Below are 20,875 nucleotides of genomic sequence, written 5' to 3' on the forward strand. Positions count from 1 at the left end.
TTTACGTCTGTTTTTTTAGGCAGAACATTTGGACCGGCCGGATTTCTGTGTGCCAGCCAATCAGGAAGAACACAACCTTGTGGTTGTCTGGAGGTTTTTTTTTGCTCCTACCAGCAGCATGGCTCAGCCGTTTTGTTCCTGCGAGTTTAGAGAGTGTTATGTGTTTATTATTATTTCCAGAAATCGGAAACAATCTGTATTATTTTTCAAATAAAACTTTGATTAAAAACAGCTTGAAAGGTGTTTAAAAATGTCTACTATTTTAAATTCTGTATTGGTCTTTTTTCTTTTTTTTTAGTTCTTCAGTCTGGAATCATTTATTTCATGATATATTTTAATTTTTTTATAAATATTTTATATTTATATTTTGTGAAATGCTGTATTAATTTGTCGTATGTTAATCACGGTTTAGTTTTAGAGCGCCCCCTGGTGGCTATGAGGTTACACACATCCTCAACACTAAAGACTATTGGCTTTTTTCTGTATGATTTAAGTGTTGAGGTTCTGAGCAACACCGCATCATTATGTTTAAGTTATTATTAATTGTGATTAATTAATTTTAAGGTTCATGTTTTGGTGCTGGTTGAGATCTTATGAGAGGAGATGTTGGAGTTGATGGAATGTGATGTAATATGATGTGTGTTTGTCTGCATGCCGTAGGTGAGTCAGCGGCTGACGGAGTACGGCGTTCACTTCCACCGCGTCCTGCCGGAGAAAAGATCTCAGACAGGAATCCAGATGGGCGTCTCCTCCAAAGGCATCCAGATCTTCGAGGTGCTGAACGGGAACCGGACATCAGCGCTGAGGTTCCCCTGGAGAGAGACCAAGAAGAGCTCCTTCACTGTAAGAGCTGCGTGTTACACACAACATACACACACACACACAATCATGCATCATACATGTGTGACATCAGCAGACATGGTCCTCAACTCACAACTAAAGAAAGAATGAATCGAGGAATTAAGGGGAAAAAGTGAATGGGTGCATGAATGAATATGAAAAAAGAAAATGAATGAATATATTAAGAAAGGATTAAATGAAAAAGAATATAATAAAGAGAATGTGAGAACAGGTAAGAATTCATGTGAATGAATTGAAGAAAGAGAAAGAAAGAAAGAAAGAAAGAAAGAAAGAAAAAGGATATTGCTGTGTAGTTATTTGGATATTCAGCTGCTAAGTAAGTAACACAAATCAGACCCGTTATACAGAAACCTGTAGAGTGTGTGTGTGTGTGTGTGTGTGTTCCAGAAAAAGAAGATTTGTCTGCAGAACTCATCAGATGGGATCAAACACGTGTTCCAGACAGACACTCAGAAGACGTGTCAGTATCTTCTGCAGCTGTGCTTAGAGCAGTACAAATTCCACCAGCAGATGAAAACACGGCAGAGCAACCAGGAGCAGCAGGAGCTCGGTATCAACACCATCACTCATCCCCATCTTCACTCATCCATCCCCACAATCACTCATTCATGCTCACATTCATTCCTCCTTGAAGAGACTCATCCCCCCACAGTCACTCATTCATCCCTGCATTCCCTCATCTATCCCAATCACTAATCCCCGTAGTCACACATTCCCGTATTCCCTCATCCGCACCCTCACCTTCACTTATCCATCCTTACATTCATTCGTTCATCTCCATCTTCCCTCATTTATCCCAATCACTAATCCCCATAGTCACACATCCTACATTTCCTTATCTATCCCCAGTGATCTCTTACCGCCTTCACAGTCCCTCATCCCCCACAGTCGCTCATCCCGAGCCTCTCTTTCCCAGTCGCTCATCCCGAGCCTCTCTTCCCCACAGTCGCTCATCCCGAGCCTCTCTTTCCCACAGTCGCTCATCCCGAGCCTCTCTTTCCCACAGTCGCTCATCCCGAGCCTCTCTTTCCCACAGTCGCTCATCCCGAGCCTCTCTTCCCCACAGTCGCTCATCCCGAGCCTCTCTTCCCCACAGTCGCTCATCCCGAGCCTCTCTTCCCCACAGTCGCTCATCCCGAGCCTCTCTTCCCCACAGTCGCTCATCCCGAGCCTCTCTTCCCCACAGTCGCTCATCCCGAGCCTCTCTTCCCCACAGTCGCTCATCCCGAGCCTCTCTTCCCCACAGTCGCTCATCCCGAGCCTCTCTTCCCCACAGTCGCTCATCCCGAGCCTCTCTTCCCCACAGTCGCTCATCCCGAGCCTCTCTTCCCCACAGTCGCTCATCCCGAGCCTCTCTTTCCCACAGTCGCTCATCCCCCACAGTCGCTCATCCCGAGCCTCTCTTCCCCACAGTCGCTCATCCCCCACAGTCGCTCATCCCGAGCCTCTCTTCCCCACAGTCGCTCATCCCCCACAGTCGCTCATCCCGAGCCTCTCTTCCCCACAGTCGCTCATCCCGAGCCTCTCTTCCCCACAGTCGCTCATCCCGAGCCTCTCTTCCCCACAGTCGCTCATCCCCCACAGTCGCTCATCCCGAGCCTCTCTTCCCCACAGTCGCTCATCCCCCACAGTCGCTCATCCCCACAGTCACTCATCCTGAGTCACTCTTTCCCACAGTCACTCATCCATTCATATTTCTTTTTTATCTTTCTTTCTCTCTCTCTGTAGAAAACTCTCCTCTGAACCTGCTGCAGTACCCTGCAGGTTCTGAAAGCCTGGGCCGGGCTGTTAGCTTAGCCAGCCTAGCAGCTAGCGCTACAATGAGCACTCGCTCCAACCCAGACAGCCTAAAGAGAATGTCGAGCTCGGAGGATCGAGCGTTTCCGGCCTTCAGCGCAAACTCCAGCTCCAGGATGAAGAGCCGCTCATATCACAACCTGGGCGACCTGCCTGAGTCTCCCGAGCGGCGGGGGGCGCCGTTCAGCTCTGCACACCACCGCGCTAGCTCCGATACCGACTCCATCGCTGTCCATGGCCAGCAGGAGGGGTGAGGAAACTCAATATTTTCACTCTCACTCACGCAACAAAGGAAGAATTAATCAAAAGGTGTTTTTAAACCTCTCTCCTCTTGTTGTTTTTTCCCACAGTGCCTTCAGGTCCATGGGTCACGCCGACACTCCGAGCTGGAGCCCGAAAAACCAGAAGAAGGATTCAGACACATCGTCCTGCGAGGAGAGCGGAGCACCGTATGTCGAAGGTCAGCAGACTGAGATATTTGGGTTTAAATAACACAGGAGTATTTAATGCACTTTATAACCTTTTATAACGCTTTCATTATTCATTCTGTAATGAGAAACATGAGAGGAAACGTGTGTGTGTGTGTTTTCAGGTGTTAGCATGCATAGCTCTGACTTATCCTCCACCCCGGTCTCATCAGGAGGAATTACTGGTAAGAATTAATCTTATTTTGTGTGTGTGTGTGTATGTGTGTGTGTGTGTGTGTTTCTGTCTCACGGCTGTAATAAAATATCAGTAAAATGTTTTCCGTGTCCTCTACAGTATAATCACAGAAAATAATTTCAACCATTTTTTAAAAATACAGATTTGCTGAAGAAAAAGTTGGACATGTTGCCTTCACCCCAGCGTGAACTTAAAAGCATCCATCTGAAGAAGGATGTGAAGTATGGCCTGGGTGGGTTTTCGCGCGCACACGCACACACACACACACACACACATATACACACACACACACACGTAAAGGAATAAATGAAATGTGTGTAATTTATACTCTCTGGAAGGATGGAAGAAGGTGTGGCTTCTGTATCTGTCAGTCATAGTGATGGAGGTGTGGCCTCTCTGTGAGTTTCAGTGAAGGAGGTGTGGCCTCTGTCTGGCAGTCACTTTTATCAGGGTGTGGCTTCTTTGTGAGTTTTATTAAAAGGGGTGTGGCCTCTGTGTCTGGCAGTCAAAATGATAGAGGTGTGGCCTCTGAGTTTTATTAAAAGAGGTGTGGCCTCTGTCTGTTAGTCACAATGATGGAGGTGTGGCCTCTTTGTGATTCTAGTGAAGGATGTGTGGCCTACTTGTCTGTCACTTACCCTAATGTAGGTGTTGCTTCTGTGTCGGTCTCATTGAAGAAGGCGTGGCCTCTATAACTGTCAGTCACAGTGAAGAAGGTGTGGCCTCAGTGTCTAAGGCCCTGTGTGCCTATTAATATCAGTGAAGAGGGTGTGGCGAGATTTAAATAGAGATTTAACGCGTGTGTGTGTGTGTGTGTGTGTGTACTCCAGGCTTTCAGATCAGTGGAGGAGAGACTGCAGGCCGCATGGACCTTGGCACCATCGTCAGCTCCATCACTCCAGGGGGACCTGCTGACGTCGATGGTCGCCTGAAACCAGGTGTGATCAGGATCTGATGATATGAAATATCAGATCTGCTTCACTTTTATACACATCACTGCAGTCTGACGGCACACACATCTCACACCAGCTGCTGTACACACATTGGCTGCTCTCTGACATCCAACATCTCTGACTGTGGAGTTGTTGCTGTTGTGTGTGTGTGTGTGTGTGTGTGGTTGCTGCAGGTGACCGGCTGCTCAAAGTGAACAGTGTCAGTGTTGAAGGTCTTTCTCATGAGGAAACCGTGGAGATCTTGCAGAGTTCTCTGGATGATGTCACACTGCTGGTGTCACAGCCCAAAGAAAGACTCTTCACAGGTATCACTTCACTGAAAAAATTCAAATCCAAATTTATTGTCATTCATCTCGGGAGAAAGTTTGAGCCCCGAGCCGTGGAACACGCGATCGTTGATGCTTTATATAGCGTCTTGGTCAAGTTTAGACACAATGCCAGTTGTCTGATCTGAACATCAAACCCGTCTGTCTCATAGAGCCTCCTTCAGATCTCTTGCACTACAAAGACAAGTCGAGACAGGAAGTAGACGTGGATTCTTCCTCCGAGGAACTGGCTCACACCTTCCCTCCCTTCTTCGCTAAGAACGGAGCAGGAAACTTCCCGCAGACGCAACTCAACGGTCTGCACCAGAAAGATGAAAGCGGGGCTGACTCCGCCCCTCCCGCACTGCCGCCCAAAACCAGGAAATCCAAAGGCCCCGAAGCCCCGAAGGAGCCGGAGATCTCAGACAGAGGCGACTCGGATATGGATGAGGACACACACTCGAGTAACCAGGACAAGCAAAAGTCTATAAAGGTAGTGTCTGAGATCGTAGTGATCTGATTTGTTTTAGAGTTTAATGTGAAGAATTTGCTGTTTGTTGTGTTTTATTATTATTATTATTATTATTATTATTTTGTATCTTGTATTTTATATGTTCAATAAACGCTCCAAACTATGTGAAGGACGAGTCTGAGGAAATGAAATGCACATTTTTATCAGTTCATCTCATTTTTATCCTCCTTTATGTTTAGCATTTAAATGGACTAAATAAATTATAGAGTACTTACAACTCTGAAGCAGGAAAAAGAAAGATTTATACCTATATATAAATATTTACACTGTTAGCAACATTTAATTAGCCTGCTTTTGTATTTTTTTACACACTAAATATTTTCCCTGTAGCACAAAGCTATCATGACACACTTACCCTTTAAAAAAGAATAGCTTGGCTATAAGCGTAAATGATTCTCCCTCATTATCCTCCAGTATCTAAGCTACAAGGTTAATGTAGCTAGCAACTAACAGAAGCTTGTAGCCATCGCTTTAGCGTTGCGCAAAATGGCTTTATAGATCGTTCAGTGCCTCAGACAGAGCATGCTAATAAGTGAGTGTTTAGCTAGCTAGCATATATCCGCTGTCTTTTTATAAGGACAGAGTGAGAATCAAAACGATGCACTGCAGTATGAACATTTTCTAAAGTATAAAGAAAAAAACACGCTAAACTTACTCCAGAAAAATTTGACTCCCTCCACAACTAGCATGGTAGGGGGCGTAAAATTCCAAGTAAATTTGGATATTTTTATCGAGTCCAGACTCATTCTGGTATTAGTTTTGAGCCTGTTTTTATTCAGATTGTACAAGTTTTACTGAGGCACCTAAGTGACTCGAGGCTATCGGCTTCTGTTAGCTACCTCAGCTTCGTAGCTCCGGTGCGAAGTGAAACATCTGAAGCGAAACGCACCACCTTGCACCAAGCGGCCAAATTATTCCAGAAGAAAATGTTCCATTAATTATGACTCTTGTATGTATACCCAATAATTCCACCTCCACAACTCTGGCATATCTAACCGCTTTTGACTGTTTTATCTTTGAATTGCATTTGAATGCAGATGCAATCCGTTAACACATGATACTGACCAGCACAAGGCTTGACCACCCCTTTAACCCTGTAACATCTGACCTCTCTTGAGCCCTGCATGCCCCCCCTCTCCTCAGGCAGGCTGTATGTATGTTTGTGTGTGTGTGTGTGTGTGTGTGTGTTTGTGTTTGTATTTACGCAGCTCTTCTCTGTTTGCAGGATGTCTCCGTCACGGACGGATTAAGTGATAGTGTCCCAGCAGTCAATAGTCTCCAGCCCGGAGATCTATTTGACGTTGAGCTGTCCAAAATAGACAGCAGTCTGGGCATTAGTGTCACGGTACTGTTCGGAAAGGTTTTCACTCTCTCTTTATTTCTTCCTTTTTCCCCCCCCTTTTTAATTTGCTTATGTGTGTGTGTGTGTGTGTGTGTGTTTTGCCGTGTTTTCCCTACCCTCCGTAGCCCATGCTGCTTTGTTTGAAGCTCCTGGCTTGGCTTCAGTTTTGGGGAAAAGTTCTGGCTCTCTTGGCATTTGCATGCAGGTTTTTACAAGTGTTTTGAGATGAATTCCTTCATCTCGCTTTGACTACGGTAAAATCGAAACACATTACAAACACCGTAGGGGTACGACTGGATCCTTAACATTTACCTCCAACTCTTATTTGACACACCTGTTGCTAATATTCAGGCTATTTTATCCTAAACAAATAGAATTCACATCTAGCTAGTGCTTTTAGTCGTTACGATACCTATAACTTGCTAATTTGGAATATCACAAGTTTTACCTCAGATTTTTTGTTAAACTAAGAAAAAAACATTCTGGAAGACTGGAAGATTCTGAAAAATTATACAGCGCTTATACTTAGCATTGACCGCTAACTGCTAATGTCGAATAATTCGGTGCTTTCCTTTCCGTTTCATTTTTTTGTTAGGGGATTTTATGGTCACTTAGCTGGGATTGGGTGTGTTTTTAATGAAATAAAACATAAAAGTGGCATAAAGAAAGTTGTCACAATAAGATTTAGCATCCTCAGACCTGTTTTAGCTGAGTGAGTTGAGGAGAAATGCCACCTCTTAGGAACTACTAATTAGTTGATTAGCTAGCAAAAAAAAAAAAAGAATGCAGGAAACACAAAACTCCAACACATTCCTAGCATTATTTACTTTTTAGAGAAAATTCTACCAAGAACATTGACAATTAGTAATTAGCACTAGCTTTTGAGATGCGGTTCTTGATTAGCTCTTTGACTCAATTCAATCAGGTGTGTTGAATAAGGATTGGATGTGAAGTGTGAAAGTGTTTATACCGAAGTAGCATCACTACAGCCCATGTCGAACAGTTCACACTATAATAATTAAACAAAATAAACAACAAAACAGAGGGTATAGCTAAATGCTAATGGTGTTGGTTTGCATTAGAAGTCTCGTCTTGCTCCAGTGTGGCTTCTGTCCTGAGTGATTTTTAACCCTTTGAGTTGAACCAGTAATCAGTACTGTTCATTCAGAGAGCTGTAAAGATCGGAAGACATTCACGAATAAGAAAATAAAGAGCTGCTTTTACTTGGCATCACTTTATAGCCTGATCTGTGTGACGATTGGATCAAAACGGTGGCGTTATTTTTAAAAGCACAGCTTGGATTAATGTGAAACGAAGCCGCAGTGTGACATCTGCCCAGTATAATCAGCTCAAATACACACAGAAACCCTGGCTAACAAACACCCCCACCCCCCCAGATTAGATTAGTATGAGACGTAGACATCACGCAGGAGTGTGTTAACGGCTGTGTTGCGTGACGCAGGGAGGCTCCAATACGTCGGTGAGACACGGGGGGATCTACGTCAAAGGGATCGTCCCTAAAGGTGCAGCCGAGCTGGACGGGAGGATCAAGAAAGGTAAAGGATTACATTCAGAGTAGGTGTTTATAGTGATTTGTGTGTGAGGTGTGTGTGTGTTTTCCCCAAATACACATCCAGACTCCCAGATTCTGATACAAAATCATTATTATTATTATTATTATTATTATTATTATTATTATTGTAATAATAATCTTAAAAAATAATAGTGTAAGACTGTAATGTTTTTACCGATCAATGTTAATATATTCAACATATCTATATTGTGTGTGTGTGTGTGTGTGTGTGTGTGTGTGTGTTCAGGAGACCGTGTGGTAGCTGTAAACGGGAAAAGTCTGGAAGGAGCCACTCATAAGGAGGCAGTGGATGCTCTGAGAGACACCGGACAGGTGAGGAACACCTAAAGAATCGTCTGCTTTCACTTGTTATTATGTCTGAAATCACACACTCCAGACTGTGTTTTATATAAAACTGTATAATATACAAAACTGTGTAATATAGTCTGGTTGTCTCTCTCTCAGGTGGTCCACCTGTTGCTGGAGAGAGGTCAGCTCCCAGAGGACAGAGTTCACGCTCCTCTCACTCCGAAGGTCACTTCGATGGTCCGAGATGCCAAACCTCAACTTCGGAGTACGGTGAAGAAACCCCAGCCTGAGTACAGTTTCGTCACGCCAGGTACAGTGTGTGAGTGAGAGTGTGAGTGAGAGAGTACATTGTGCTGAAATAACAAACAGATCGTCACTTAGCTAATGTATTAATCAGTAGTCTGTCTCTATATTAGTCTCAGTTACCACAACCGAACGTCAGACCACATGCATGTGTGTCGTCCTCCTGCAGATAACGTGTTTGAGGTGAGCTTGCTGAAGAACACCTCAGGTCTTGGGTTCAGTTTCAGCCGTGAGGAGAACGTTCCGGACGAGCCGCTTGGTACCAGCATGGTCCGGGTCAAGAAGCTGTTCCCCGGCCAGCCGGCTGCCGAGAGCGGTCTAATCCGAGTGGGTGACGTCATCCTGCGTGTCAATCAGACGCCACTCAAAGGACTCACGCAGCATGTACGTCTTCATCGGCTTTATCGGTTCAGATATCAAATCAACGGTTTGATGATTCCCAGAATGCATTGCAGCAGCTGCGTTAACTCGACTGCTAATTAGCATGTTAATAAAATGAGTTAAAACTGACACCTAGCATGGTTGCTTGGAATGACCACTAGGTGGCACTGCACCATATATAGTTCTAAATATAGTTTAAAAAGAAATCAACCATCTGTTTTGGCTTGACCACAGGTGCAGCTTCATCCTGTTATCTAAGCTAGCAAGGTGGTGACTCAGCATTTCATCATGTCTGTCTAACACGTGTGTTTCAGGAGGTCATCTCAGCGTTAAGAGGGACGGGTCAGGACGTGACGCTGCTGCTGTGCAGGCCTGAAGCTGGAGTTCTTCCTGATGTGGATTCCGCTAACCAGGTACACAAAATGGTCCCTTTCTGAACTGGATCAGCATTGAACATGTGATTGGATAAAATTTCCTGCAAAGTTTTGCCTAAACGTTTTCAGTGAGCTAATGAGTAACTTGAAGCCAGTAGCCATAAATGTCCAACCCAATACCTTTAGCCACACCCACACACTCCATAAAAGAGCTTTTTTCTTATGTAGCTAGTTAGCATACAGTAAGTATGTTTAGTCAGTTGGATAGAAAGTTATCAAGCTCATACTATCTTCATCCCTCAGACCTCCACCTCATTGCCCCGTAAGGAACCTCCTCCGAAGCCAAAACTCCCCCTGAAACCGGCGTCTCCCCCTCAGGAGGAGAGAGCGAATTCCATGGGCCCGGTGGAACAGGCTCTGGAGAGGATGTTGATGAAGTCGCCGAGCCGCAGAGACAGCTACAGCGACAGCACTGATGAGGAGGAAGAGGAGGAGGAGGAGGAAGAGAGCTTCAATCCTGCAGGTCAGAACGAGTCCGTCTTGGAGACGGACGACACCATCCGCTCGGCCTACGCCAACACCGATGCCTCCGCCGGCCAGGACGTCCAGAACAGGAGGTCAGGGAGAGTTTAGTTTCAGGAGATTTAATCTCAAACACTGACGATGTTCAGAGAAAAACTAAGTATGTTTGTGAATTAACAAATAAATTATTCAATAATATGCTAATTACCTTGCAAGTAGATTTGCAAGTTGTAACTAACAGTAATTTAGCTAATTAATGATTAAATGATTAATTAGGAAGTTGATACGATATTTCCAGGAGTGAGTACAAAAGTTTTTCAAAGCCATGAGTTTTCTAGTAAATTTGTCAGGTTTACAAAGCTACTAATGTAGGTAGTTAATAAGCAAGTAAGTAATAGAGGAGTTGGGTAGGTACAGGTTGTTAGTAGTAAGTTAGTAGGTTAGCATGTTACTAAGTTGTAATTCAGCTAGTTAGCAAAATAGAAAATTGATGTTTTAAGTATGTTAGTGTTTATGAAAGTAAGTTCCTTTCTTTCTCTGTCTCTCCCCCCCCCCTCGCTCCCCCCCCCAGGGCTCCTCCCTCATCCCCTCTTCTCTCGTCTCCAGCTCTTCCTGAAGCAGGTCTCCTAAACCCCAGTTCTCACCCTTTGCCCCCTGCACTTCCCACCCCCCTCAACCTCACACTTCCAGGACAAAGTCCAGACACAGAGGACTACCTGCCCGTAAGCCCCCCCATCACCTCCTCGTCTTAATACCCAATGATGCAGAATATTGTTGCAAGCTTCAGACATCACTGATTGGTTGATTGTGTCACTGATGTAGGAAGTGGAGCTCAAGGTCTCTCTGGTGAAGTCGGAGAAAGGAAGCTTGGGCTTCACGCTGACCAAAGGACCGGACCACAACTGCTACATCCATGACATCATCCAGGACCCGGCTAAAGGCGACGGCCGACTACGGCGCGGGGATCGCATGATAATGGTGAGAATGGAGGGATAAATAAATGAATAAAATAAATGCTGAGCAGAAATAAGAGAACATCAAGTGACCTGATCCTTCTTCTCCTCCATCTCTCTCTCTCTGTGCAGGTGAATAACACTGATGTTTCAGGTATGAGTCACACTGATGTGGTGAACTTCGTCCGAGCCTCACCTCGTGTGGTGGACCTGGTTGTGGGACGTGTCCTGGAAGCCCCTAAACCACCGATAGAAGCCCACCTTCTCCCTGACATCACCTTCCACTGCCCCACCGACTCGCTGGGTAAATAAAACACAGACCCCATGTTTAAACAAATCCATTAACATGTGGACGTTAATGACATATTAATTACCGCAATATTCAGATAAATTGTGTCTGAAGTACAAAATGACCAACTGACCAACTCATCTCAGCATTATTGTGTCATGAATTTTATCATTGATCATGCATTTTAATGACTTTTATGACATTCAAAGTAAAATTCAACCTTCTGTAGACTTTAATTAGAAGAACTGTTTGAGGTAGACTTTTGCTTTGTCATCACACACACACACACACACACAGATCACTATCAGCATAAACAAAACACACCTTTTCATGCTTAAAGGAGATTATAGGATCTGAGACAGCAGGCAAGGACACGCAAAGGCTTCAGGTTTCAGTGTTTACGCAGACAGACCGAGACGGAGGACAGAGAGAGGAGAGAAGATCTGAGAAGATCCGTCCGTCCGTCTGTCTCTCCCTCGCTTGCTGTCACTCTGTCTCTTTTTATCTGCCTCTACTGTAGAATTTATTAAGTGTTAATTGTGGAACCTTGGCACAGGTCTGGTGCTGGAAGGAGGTAAGGACAGCGAGGTCAGTGTCCTCTATGTGAAGGACATTGTCCCGGGTTCGATCGCTGCCACGGAAGGAACTCTGAGGAAACTGGACCTCATTCACTACATTAACGGAGCGCCGACAAACGAGCTGACGCTCAGCGAGAGCTGCCGACTTCTACAGCTCAAACCGCAGGAGCTCACTCTCAAGGCCACCAGGTGAAACAAACACACACACACACACACACACACACACACAGTGACACACGCACACAATTCAAATATGAATTAATTAAAGAGATTTCTTTTAAAATTATGGGAAGGTGGCTCCATCATTTTGTCAAAGTCTGTTATTTCAGATTTGTTTGTTTTTTGTTAGTTTATTTATTTATTTATTTATTTATTTATTTATTTATTTATTTTAAATTATTGTTTGTTTGTTTTCATTTATCTATTTATTTATTTGTTTTTAATTATTTATATAAATCTAATATTTATTTGTTTGTTTTATTTATTTCATTTCATTGTTTTCGTTTTTTCATGTGACCGTGTGATGGCGCAGGGACGGGAAACCCGTGTGTCCAGACAAGGAGAGAATCTCCATCCTGAACAACAACGTCAGCTCGAAGCCCAACACCTTCACGGGTATGAACGGTGAGGACAAGCCTTTATTCATGCACTTGTTTTTTTCCACCTGATAACAGCAAAAAATGTAGAATTTATTAAAAGCAGAAAAGGAAAAAAGTGTTTTTGTTAGATCAATATAAGACATGCTCTTAAATTCTGTATATACATACACTCCACTATGCATGTTAATGTACCTGTTTTATTTATTTATTTATTTATTTATTTTATTTTATTTTATTTTTAAGCTAATATCAGTATTCTGATGAAAAAGTTCTCCCTCTCTCTCTCTCTCTCTCTCTCTCTTTTTTTCGTCAGGTCATATCCATACTAACGATCACGATTTGGAAGCCATCTGTCCCCCTGAGGTAAGCAGCAATCAGTTTGCACCCTGCAAAAACATTGATTACTTATGATGCCTGATGAATCAAGAATCAGGAATCAAATGATTCAGGAATTATTCACATCAATAATTGAGTTCATAATGATTGGATTGAATCGGAGATTGACTGAATCAAGAATCATGATATTATCGTTTGCCGAGTTATCGTCAAGATTTCAAGATTCAAGAAGCTTTATTGTCATTTCAACCACATATAGCTGGCGCAGTACATAGTGAAATGAAACAACGTTTCTCCAGGACCTGGTGCTACAGAAACATACAACAACAAAGAGTTCAACACCACAGAGCTAGGACAGAAGTTTGTCTTAGCCACGTAAAGTGCACAGTGTGCAGCTAGGTGCAAACAGAGCATAGACAAGACAGTGCAAAAGACAAGAAATACAAGAAAGACAACACAAAAGAACACAGGACACTTAGCACCGAAAAGAAATAAAAGAACGTGTACTGGAATGTAAGTGAAATAAAATAGATAAAGTGAAATGATGTAAAAAATAAAAAAAAGTATTGTGCAAAAATATTGTGCAAAAATACACAGCAGCGGTTGAGGTAGTGCAAATAGAATAAACATAAATATAACTATAGCAGCGGATGACAGGTAGAGGTAGTGCAGTAAGTAATGAACAATATAAATTGTGTGTGTGTGTGTGTCCACACAGTCAAGAGAGAGTGTGTGTGTATCTGTGTGTGAGAGAGACAGAGAGTTGATATACAGTTCAGTCCTGAGTGAGTGTGTGTGTGTGTGTGAGAGAGAGTGTAGAACAGTTCAGTCCTGAGTGAGTGTGTGTGTGTGTGTGTGTGTGAGAGAGAGTGTAGAACAGTTCAGTCCTGAGTGAGTGTGTGTGTGAGAGAGACAGAGAGTTGATATACAGTTCAGTCCTGAGTGAGTGTGTGTGTGTGTGTGTGTGTGAGAGAGAGAGTGTAGAACAGTTCAGTCCTGAGTGAGAGTGTGTGTGTGTGTGTGTGTGTGTGTGTGTGTGTGTGTGAGAGTGTAGAACAGTTCAGTCCCGGGTGTTGAGGAACCTGATGGCTTGAGGAAAGAAACTGTTACACAGTCTGGTTGTGAGGGCCCGAATGCTCCGGTACCTCTTCCAGATGGCAGGAGGGTGAAGAGTGTGTGTGAGGGGTGTGTGTGAGGGGTGTGTGGGGTGTGTGTGAGGGGTGTGTGGGGTCAGCCACAATGCTGTTGGCTTTGCGGATGCAGCGTGCGGTGTAAATGTCTGTGATAGAGGAGAGAGAGACTCCGATGATCTTCTCAGCTGTCCTCGCTATCCGCTGAAGGGTCTTGCGATCCGAGACGGTGCAGTTCCCAAACCAGGCAGTGATGCAGCTGCTCAGGACGCTCTCGATGGTCCCTCTGTAGAACACAGTCAGGATGGGGGAAGGGAGATGGGCTTTCCTCAGCCTCCTCAGGAAGTAGAGGCGCTGCTGGGCTTTCTTGGTGATGGAGCTGGTGTTGAGTGACCAGGTGAAGTTCTCTGCCAGATGGACACCAAGGAATTTGATGCTCTTGACGATCTCCACATCTTGACGATGTGGTTGGAGATGTGCATTGCTGCACAGTCGTGAGTCAGCAGAGTGAACAGCAATGGACTGAGCACACAGCCCTGAGGAGCTCCAGTGTTCAGTGTGGTGGTGCTGGAGATACTGTTCCCGATCCGGACTGACTGAGGTCTCCCAGATAGGAAATCCAGGATCCAGTTGCAGAGAGAGGTGTTCAGGCCCAGGAGACTCAGCTTCTTAATCAGCTGCTGAGGGATGATTGTGTTGAATGCTGAACTGAAATCTATGAACAGCATTCGAACGTAGGAGTCCTTACAGTCCAGGTGTGTGAGGGCCAGATGGAGGGTTGTGGTGATGGCGTCGTCCGTGGAACGGTTAGGACGATACGCAAACTGCAAGGGGTCCAGCGAGGGTGGTAGCTGTGACTTGATGTGCCTCATGACGAGCCTCTCGAAGCATTTCATCACGATTGGTGTGAGTGCAACGGGACGGTAGTCATTGAGGCAGGAAACCGTAGACTTCTTTGGCACAGGGATGATGGTCGTTGTCTTGAGGCACGTAGGGATGAAGGAGCTGCTCAGCGAGATGTTGATGTCAGTGAAGACATCTGCTAGCTGCTCTGCACACTCCCTGAGAACTCTGCCAGGAATGTTGTCTGGTCCAGCAGACTTCCGTGGGTTAACTCTGCACAGAGTTCTCCTCACGTCAGCCGTGGTGAGACAGAGCACTGGGTCATTCGGAGGAGGGATGGTCTTCCTCGCGGTTGTGTTGTTCTGTGCCTCAAACCGAGCGTAGAAGTCGTTCAGCGCATCTGGAAGGGAGGCGTCACTGTCACAGGAAGGTGAAGTTGTCCTGTAGTTGGTGATTGCCTGAATGCCCTGCCACATGCGCCGGGAGTCTCTGCTGTTCTGGAAGTGGCCGTGGATTCTCTGGGCGTGTGCACGCTTCGCCTCTCTGATGGCTCGGGACAGTTTGGCCCTTGCTGTTTTTAAGGCCGCCCTGTCCCCCGATCTGAAGGCAGAGTCTCTCGACTTCAGGAGAGCACGCACTTTCGCAGTCATCCACGGCTTCTGGTTGGAGCGTGTTGTGATGGTCTTGGAGACGGTTATGTCATCGATGCATTTCCCGATGTAGCCGGTCACTGATGCCGTGTACTCCTCCAAGTCAATAGAGTCGCCGTTGGTTGCAGCCTCCCTAAACATGTCCCAGTCAGTGCACTCAAAACAGTCCTGAAGAGCAGAGATGGCTCCTGCTGGCCAGGTCTTAACCTGTTTCAGAACCGGTTTAGAGCGTCTGACGAGTGGTCTGTATGCTGGAATCAACATCATAGAGATGTGGTCTGAGTAGCCAAGATGGGGGCGGGGCTCCGCACGATACGCGACGGGAATGTTTGAATAAACAACATCCAGCGTGTTCGCCCTTCTCGTAGCAAAGTCCACATACTGATGGAATTTAGGAAGCACTGTTCTGAGATTTGCATGATTGAAATCTCCGGCGATGATAAACAGTCCGTCGAGGTGAGCATTCTGCAGCTCGCTAATAGCTCCGCACAGCTCACACAGAGCCTCCTTAGCATTAGGGCTGGGGAGAATGTACACTCCGATAATGAAAGTAGTGGTATGAGTGGTCTCATCATGGATCATATGAATGTGTGGGCTAGTACATAAAAGAAATAATAGAAAATATTTGCTGAAGAGCAACGAAGATGATTCAGGAATTGTTTGAAGGAATGAATTGAATCAGGAATAGTCATATCAGTTGAATCTGTTTAATCAGGAATCAGTTGAATCTGTTTATCAGGAATCTGTTTAATCAGGAATCAGTTGAATCCGTTGAATCAGGAATTAGTTGAATCTGTTGAATTAGGAATCGGTTAAATTCATTGAATTGGGAATCAGTTTAAACAGTTAAATCAGAAATCAGTTGAATCAAGAATAGCTTAAGTGACTCAAAATAGTATAATTTGCCAACTTTCCCCTTAGTTTGCTAGGTAAATAATCTTGTTGGCTAATGTTAGTCCAGGTATGTAAATGAGAAATAATGCTAAGTAGTTCACTGACTTGACACGCTGACCGACACACTGACCGACCTGACACACTGACCGACCTGACACACTGACACATGGAGCTCAATGTGGTGGTTAAATAAATATCCAGCATGTGCACGTCATTCAGGTAAAGAGTTATCATGAGGATTAGAACCTGTTGTTCCTGAGAAGCTCATCTCTGGCGTCTCATCCCACAGGAGCAGATGATCAGGCTGCAGTTGGAGAAGCCTCCAGCCGGCACTCTGGGTTTCTCCGTCATCGGAGGAGAGAGAGGCATTTTCGTGAAGTCTATCACTCCTGGAGGAGCAGCGCACACCGACAACACACTACAAGTCGGAGATCGTCTGCTTAAAGTGAGTGAAGTGATGATTTCTGACCAGTAGCTGGAAGGAGCTTCATCTTTAACAAGAACGCTGTGATGTCAGAAGCTGAAATTATCAGACTGTCTGATTATTAATGACCAGAATGATTAAGGATCATTTTTGGTAATACAATTACCAAAATACATTTTATTCAGATTAAAATTGACCTGGTTTAGCTTGATGTGTGTCATTCTTGGGCTCTTTTATTATTTTATTTTTATTATTGCTATTCAAATTTAATAGATTAATAATTATTTCAATAATGATTCCTATTTTATCTATCTATCTATCTATCTATCTATCTATCTATCTATCTATCTATCTATTTATAATTATTATTGTATTTATTTATTTATTTTACTCTATTTTATTTTTATTGTTTCTATTCAAATTTAATAGATTAATAATTATTTCAATAATGATTCTATTTTATTTATTTATTTATTTATAACAATTATTGTTTTTATTTATTTATTTATTATTTTACTCATTTTATTTTTATTTCTATTCAAATTTAATAGATTAATAGTTATTTCAATAATGATTCTTAAACAGTTTATTTATTTATTTATAATAACATTTATTTATGTTTGTTTGTTTGTTTGTTTGTTTGTTTGTTTGTTTGTTTGTTTGTTTGTTTGTTTGTTTATTTATTTATTTATTTATTTATTTATTTATTTATTTATTTATTTATTTATTTATTTATTTATTTATTTATTTAATTTTATTTATTTTTTTGTCTGTGTAACCTGATATCTTAATCTAATCTTAATATACTGGGCTACACTAATGAAGAGTGTGTGTGTGTGTGTGTGTGTGTGATTACAGGTGAATGACGAGCTGATGACTGGTGTGTCACATTCTAAAGCAGTCACCACCATCCGGAAAGCCAAAGGTGTCGTTCACCTCCTAGTGTCTCGACCTCCTGATCAGACCCCCAGCACGTACCTGGGCTTCCTGCCTCTGAGCTCCAGCAACGGCAACACAGGTAACACACACACAAACACTCACACACACACAGAGTGCTGAGTGTGTCTCTATGTGAACGGAGTGTGTGTTGTGTGATGATCAGAGCAGTGTGTCATTTTCCTCTGTAATTGTAGATATAAGCGAGGACAGTGGGGTGAAAACTAAACTCTGTAGTTCACCAGAGGCGAGAAAATCCAAAAGTCCACCTGCGCTTCCACCTATAGGTACACACACACACACAAACTGTCTGATCTCTCTTGGTCTTTGTCTGAGACAATCATATGAAGAATGTGGAATTAACTGTGTGTGTGTGTTTGTGTGTGTGTGTTGTAGACTATGACGCAGACAGTGTAGAGAAAAGACTCGAAGCTGAGGAGTCTGAAGACACCGACTGTGACGGTTCATCTCTTCCAGAGGATTCTCCAGAGGTACAGAGGAACTTTCACCAAACATGATAATAAAATGAACAATAAATTTTAATAAAAATGAAAATTTAATAAAGTGAATAAAACATATTTTTCATAAGACTAAGAGCTCATCTATATACAGAATGATGTTCTGCTCGTCATGGCCGGGCGTTACCGGCATATTTACTTACGCTTTGTCAGGCAAAATCAAGAGTTTATAAAGCAGTCACCTGACTGGCTAATCACATCACTGTGTATTCACTTATCTGTATAAAGGTGTATAAACTTCTAACAATGAGACAGACCCGTAAAAAAGAAGTTCAGAAAAACTTCTACATCATAGAATAGAAATTACTGAATATTTTACTGAATTATTTAAACATTTATGTATTATTTATTTGGCATATATATATATATATATATATATATATATATATATATATATATAATATATACTTTTATAAATAAATACTTTTACTATAAAAGTATTATTTATTTATGCATATATATATATATATATATTTATTTATTTATTTATTTATCATAGACCACAAGGAGGACCGAATGGACAGAGGACGGCGTGGACAGCCCACAGAACAGGTGAGAGGACGACGAGGAAGGTTCTGTCTGATTGACCGAGTAGATGACATGAAATTAGACTTGACTTCCATCTCATTTTTGTTTTTTGTCTCTCGTTAGTTACCTGCTCTCGTCTTCGGGGCAGCTGGACGAGGACGAGGTCACATGGGGCAGCGATGAACTCCCCATCGATAACATCAACTCCAGATTCACTGAAGGTTGGTCCTGTCACTGATGCGAGCCATTTTTTAGGTAGATGTTCTGAGAAAGGAATGAGCTGGAGGAATCTCAGATAGGTTGGTGGTGTGTCTGATGGAGTGAGGTATTTCAGACAGGTTGGAGGTATCACAGACAGGTTATAAGTATCTCAGACAGGTTGGTGGTGTGTCTGATGGAGTGAGGTATCTCAGACAGATTGGCAGTATCTCAGACAGGGTGGAGGTATCTCGCACAGGTTGGACGCATCTCAGGTGGCTCTGAAACAGCTCGGGTGTGTTGGTGGAATTTTTTGAGACATGTTGAAGGCACCTCTGTGGAGGCTGGAGGTTTTTCAGAAAGTAGGAGGAATCTCAAGAGGATTTAAGGTATTTCAGGTATGTTTCACATGAATGCTGCAGGCATCTCTAGGGTCATGAAGCCAGCTCAGGTATGTATCGGAGTCATCTTGGAGCTACCTGAGGTGACCTGGAGGCAGCTCTGGCTTATTAAAGGAGAGTTGTAGGTATCTAGCGTGGCTTGTAATTCTGTTCATTTTTTATGTTCAGACGGACCGATCATCACAGACGAGGAGCTGACCTCCCTGCCTCTGGTCAGAGTGGTTCCTAACGGCCAGTACAGCGGGCCCAAGCTCAGCTCTGTGGTGAGGATGATGAGAGGGCTGCTGGAGCAGAAGGTCCCCTTACAGGAGTTTGAGGTACTGTTTCACAGAGAAATGTAACCAGGTCCAGCTAGAAACTAGGCTTTTGTGGATTTATGGTAATATTTTTGGATTAATTCATTTTTGATTCACAGAATCTGCAGAATTTGCAGCCGCTGGACGACTGTTTGATCGGACAGACGCAGGAAAACAAGAAGAAAAACCGTTACAAAAACATTGTGCCATGTAAGTGTGAACACTCTCCACTCGTTATGGAGCTTTTCAGGAGCAGAGAACCCGTATTTATGAACTTTGTTTTTATGTTTCATGCAGTTGACACCACGCGAGTGACCCTGGGCAAAGACGGCGGCTACATCAACGCAAACTTCATCAAGATGCCGGTGAAGGACGAGAACTTTCTGTACATCGCGTGCCAGGGGCCGCTTCCCACCACGCTGGCTGATTTCTGGCAGATGGTCTGGGAGCAGAAGTCCAACGTCATCGCCATGATGACCCAGGAAGTGGAAGGAGGGAAGGTGAAATGTCAGCGGTACTGGCCGGACACACCGCGTACGGCACAGATGGTAGACGACAGGCTGCAGGTCACCCTGGTCAAAGATCAACATCTGGACAACTTCATTATCCGGCTCATAGAGGTCAAAGACGTCCAGGTACGTCAGCGATTTTTAAAAAAAAAAAAAAGTTTGATTACTTATTCACAGTTGAACAAGTTGTTGGGTTTTTTTCTTTCAGACGAACGAAATCCAGAGAGTCACACACCTGAACTACACGGGCTGGCCCGATCACGGCACGCCCATGCAGCCTGAGCACCTCCTGACCTTCATTTCCTACATGAGACACATCCACCAATCAGGGCCCATCATCACCCACTGCAGCGCAGGGATTGGACGATCAGGAACGCTCATCTGCATAGACGTCGTTCTCGGTTTAATCAGCAAAGACACGGACGTGAGTTTTACTGAACTTTGCGTTTGTCCTGCCAGTAAAACGGCACTGTAGCGCCCCTAGTGGTGCTACATTTAACTCTTTATTCGTCAATGGTCAAGGACGATTTTGTTTTTTTAATGGATGATTTTTGTAGTTTAATTCTTGTAATTCTGTCCTTCTGACCAGTTTGATATCTCTGATGTGGTGAGGACCATGAGACTGCAACGACAAGGCATGGTGCAGACTGAGGTAACTCTTACTCCTTTATTACTCTTTTATTTCTGTTTTGTAACAATATTATTATTATTATTATTATTATTATTATTATTGTTGTTGTTCCTTGCTAAAATAACTGTAATATATATTGTATAAATATTATTGCTACTAAACTCAGTAATACTACTAATAATAATAATGGTAATAATTTTCTTTGACATAAACAACAAATAAATACTTGATAGATGAATGAGTCTAT

General features: G+C 43.4%; 1 protein-coding gene across 5 annotated transcripts in view; it reads left to right on the forward strand.

The window, feature by feature from the left end:
- The window catches only part of ptpn13 (protein tyrosine phosphatase non-receptor type 13), a 73,843-nt gene that overhangs the window by 52,059 nt on the left and 909 nt on the right, over window positions 1-20,875 (forward strand). For 2 of the 5 annotated variants that reach the window (XM_058414725.1, XM_058414729.1), the window contains 33 exons: window positions 661-843; window positions 1,249-1,411; window positions 2,590-2,908; window positions 3,009-3,118; window positions 3,251-3,310; window positions 3,464-3,553; window positions 4,152-4,259; window positions 4,448-4,579; window positions 4,753-5,072; window positions 6,337-6,471; window positions 7,916-8,009; window positions 8,274-8,359; window positions 8,492-8,645; window positions 8,808-9,022; window positions 9,334-9,432; window positions 9,697-10,010; window positions 10,487-10,637; window positions 10,738-10,893; window positions 11,001-11,172; window positions 11,714-11,924; window positions 12,268-12,359; window positions 12,648-12,697; window positions 16,477-16,632; window positions 17,470-17,629; window positions 17,745-17,834; window positions 17,944-18,038; window positions 18,565-18,617; window positions 18,717-18,814; window positions 19,361-19,509; window positions 19,608-19,698; window positions 19,786-20,123; window positions 20,206-20,421; window positions 20,587-20,649. In XM_058414725.1, coding sequence (XP_058270708.1) covers window positions 661-843; window positions 1,249-1,411; window positions 2,590-2,908; window positions 3,009-3,118; window positions 3,251-3,310; window positions 3,464-3,553; window positions 4,152-4,259; window positions 4,448-4,579; window positions 4,753-5,072; window positions 6,337-6,471; window positions 7,916-8,009; window positions 8,274-8,359; window positions 8,492-8,645; window positions 8,808-9,022; window positions 9,334-9,432; window positions 9,697-10,010; window positions 10,487-10,637; window positions 10,738-10,893; window positions 11,001-11,172; window positions 11,714-11,924; window positions 12,268-12,359; window positions 12,648-12,697; window positions 16,477-16,632; window positions 17,470-17,629; window positions 17,745-17,834; window positions 17,944-18,038; window positions 18,565-18,617; window positions 18,717-18,814; window positions 19,361-19,509; window positions 19,608-19,698; window positions 19,786-20,123; window positions 20,206-20,421; window positions 20,587-20,649 — 4,923 coding nt within the window. The remainder of the gene's footprint in view (window positions 1-660; window positions 844-1,248; window positions 1,412-2,589; window positions 2,909-3,008; window positions 3,119-3,250; window positions 3,311-3,463; window positions 3,554-4,151; window positions 4,260-4,447; window positions 4,580-4,752; window positions 5,073-6,336; window positions 6,472-7,915; window positions 8,010-8,273; window positions 8,360-8,491; window positions 8,646-8,807; window positions 9,023-9,333; window positions 9,433-9,696; window positions 10,011-10,486; window positions 10,638-10,737; window positions 10,894-11,000; window positions 11,173-11,713; window positions 11,925-12,267; window positions 12,360-12,647; window positions 12,698-16,476; window positions 16,633-17,469; window positions 17,630-17,744; window positions 17,835-17,943; window positions 18,039-18,564; window positions 18,618-18,716; window positions 18,815-19,360; window positions 19,510-19,607; window positions 19,699-19,785; window positions 20,124-20,205; window positions 20,422-20,586; window positions 20,650-20,875) is intronic. The other 3 variants (XM_058414726.1, XM_058414727.1, XM_058414728.1) reach the window with 3 other exon arrangements.

This window comes from Hemibagrus wyckioides, linkage group LG18 (genome assembly GCF_019097595.1).
Source record: "Hemibagrus wyckioides isolate EC202008001 linkage group LG18, SWU_Hwy_1.0, whole genome shotgun sequence".
NCBI lineage: Eukaryota > Metazoa > Chordata > Actinopteri > Siluriformes > Bagridae > Hemibagrus > Hemibagrus wyckioides.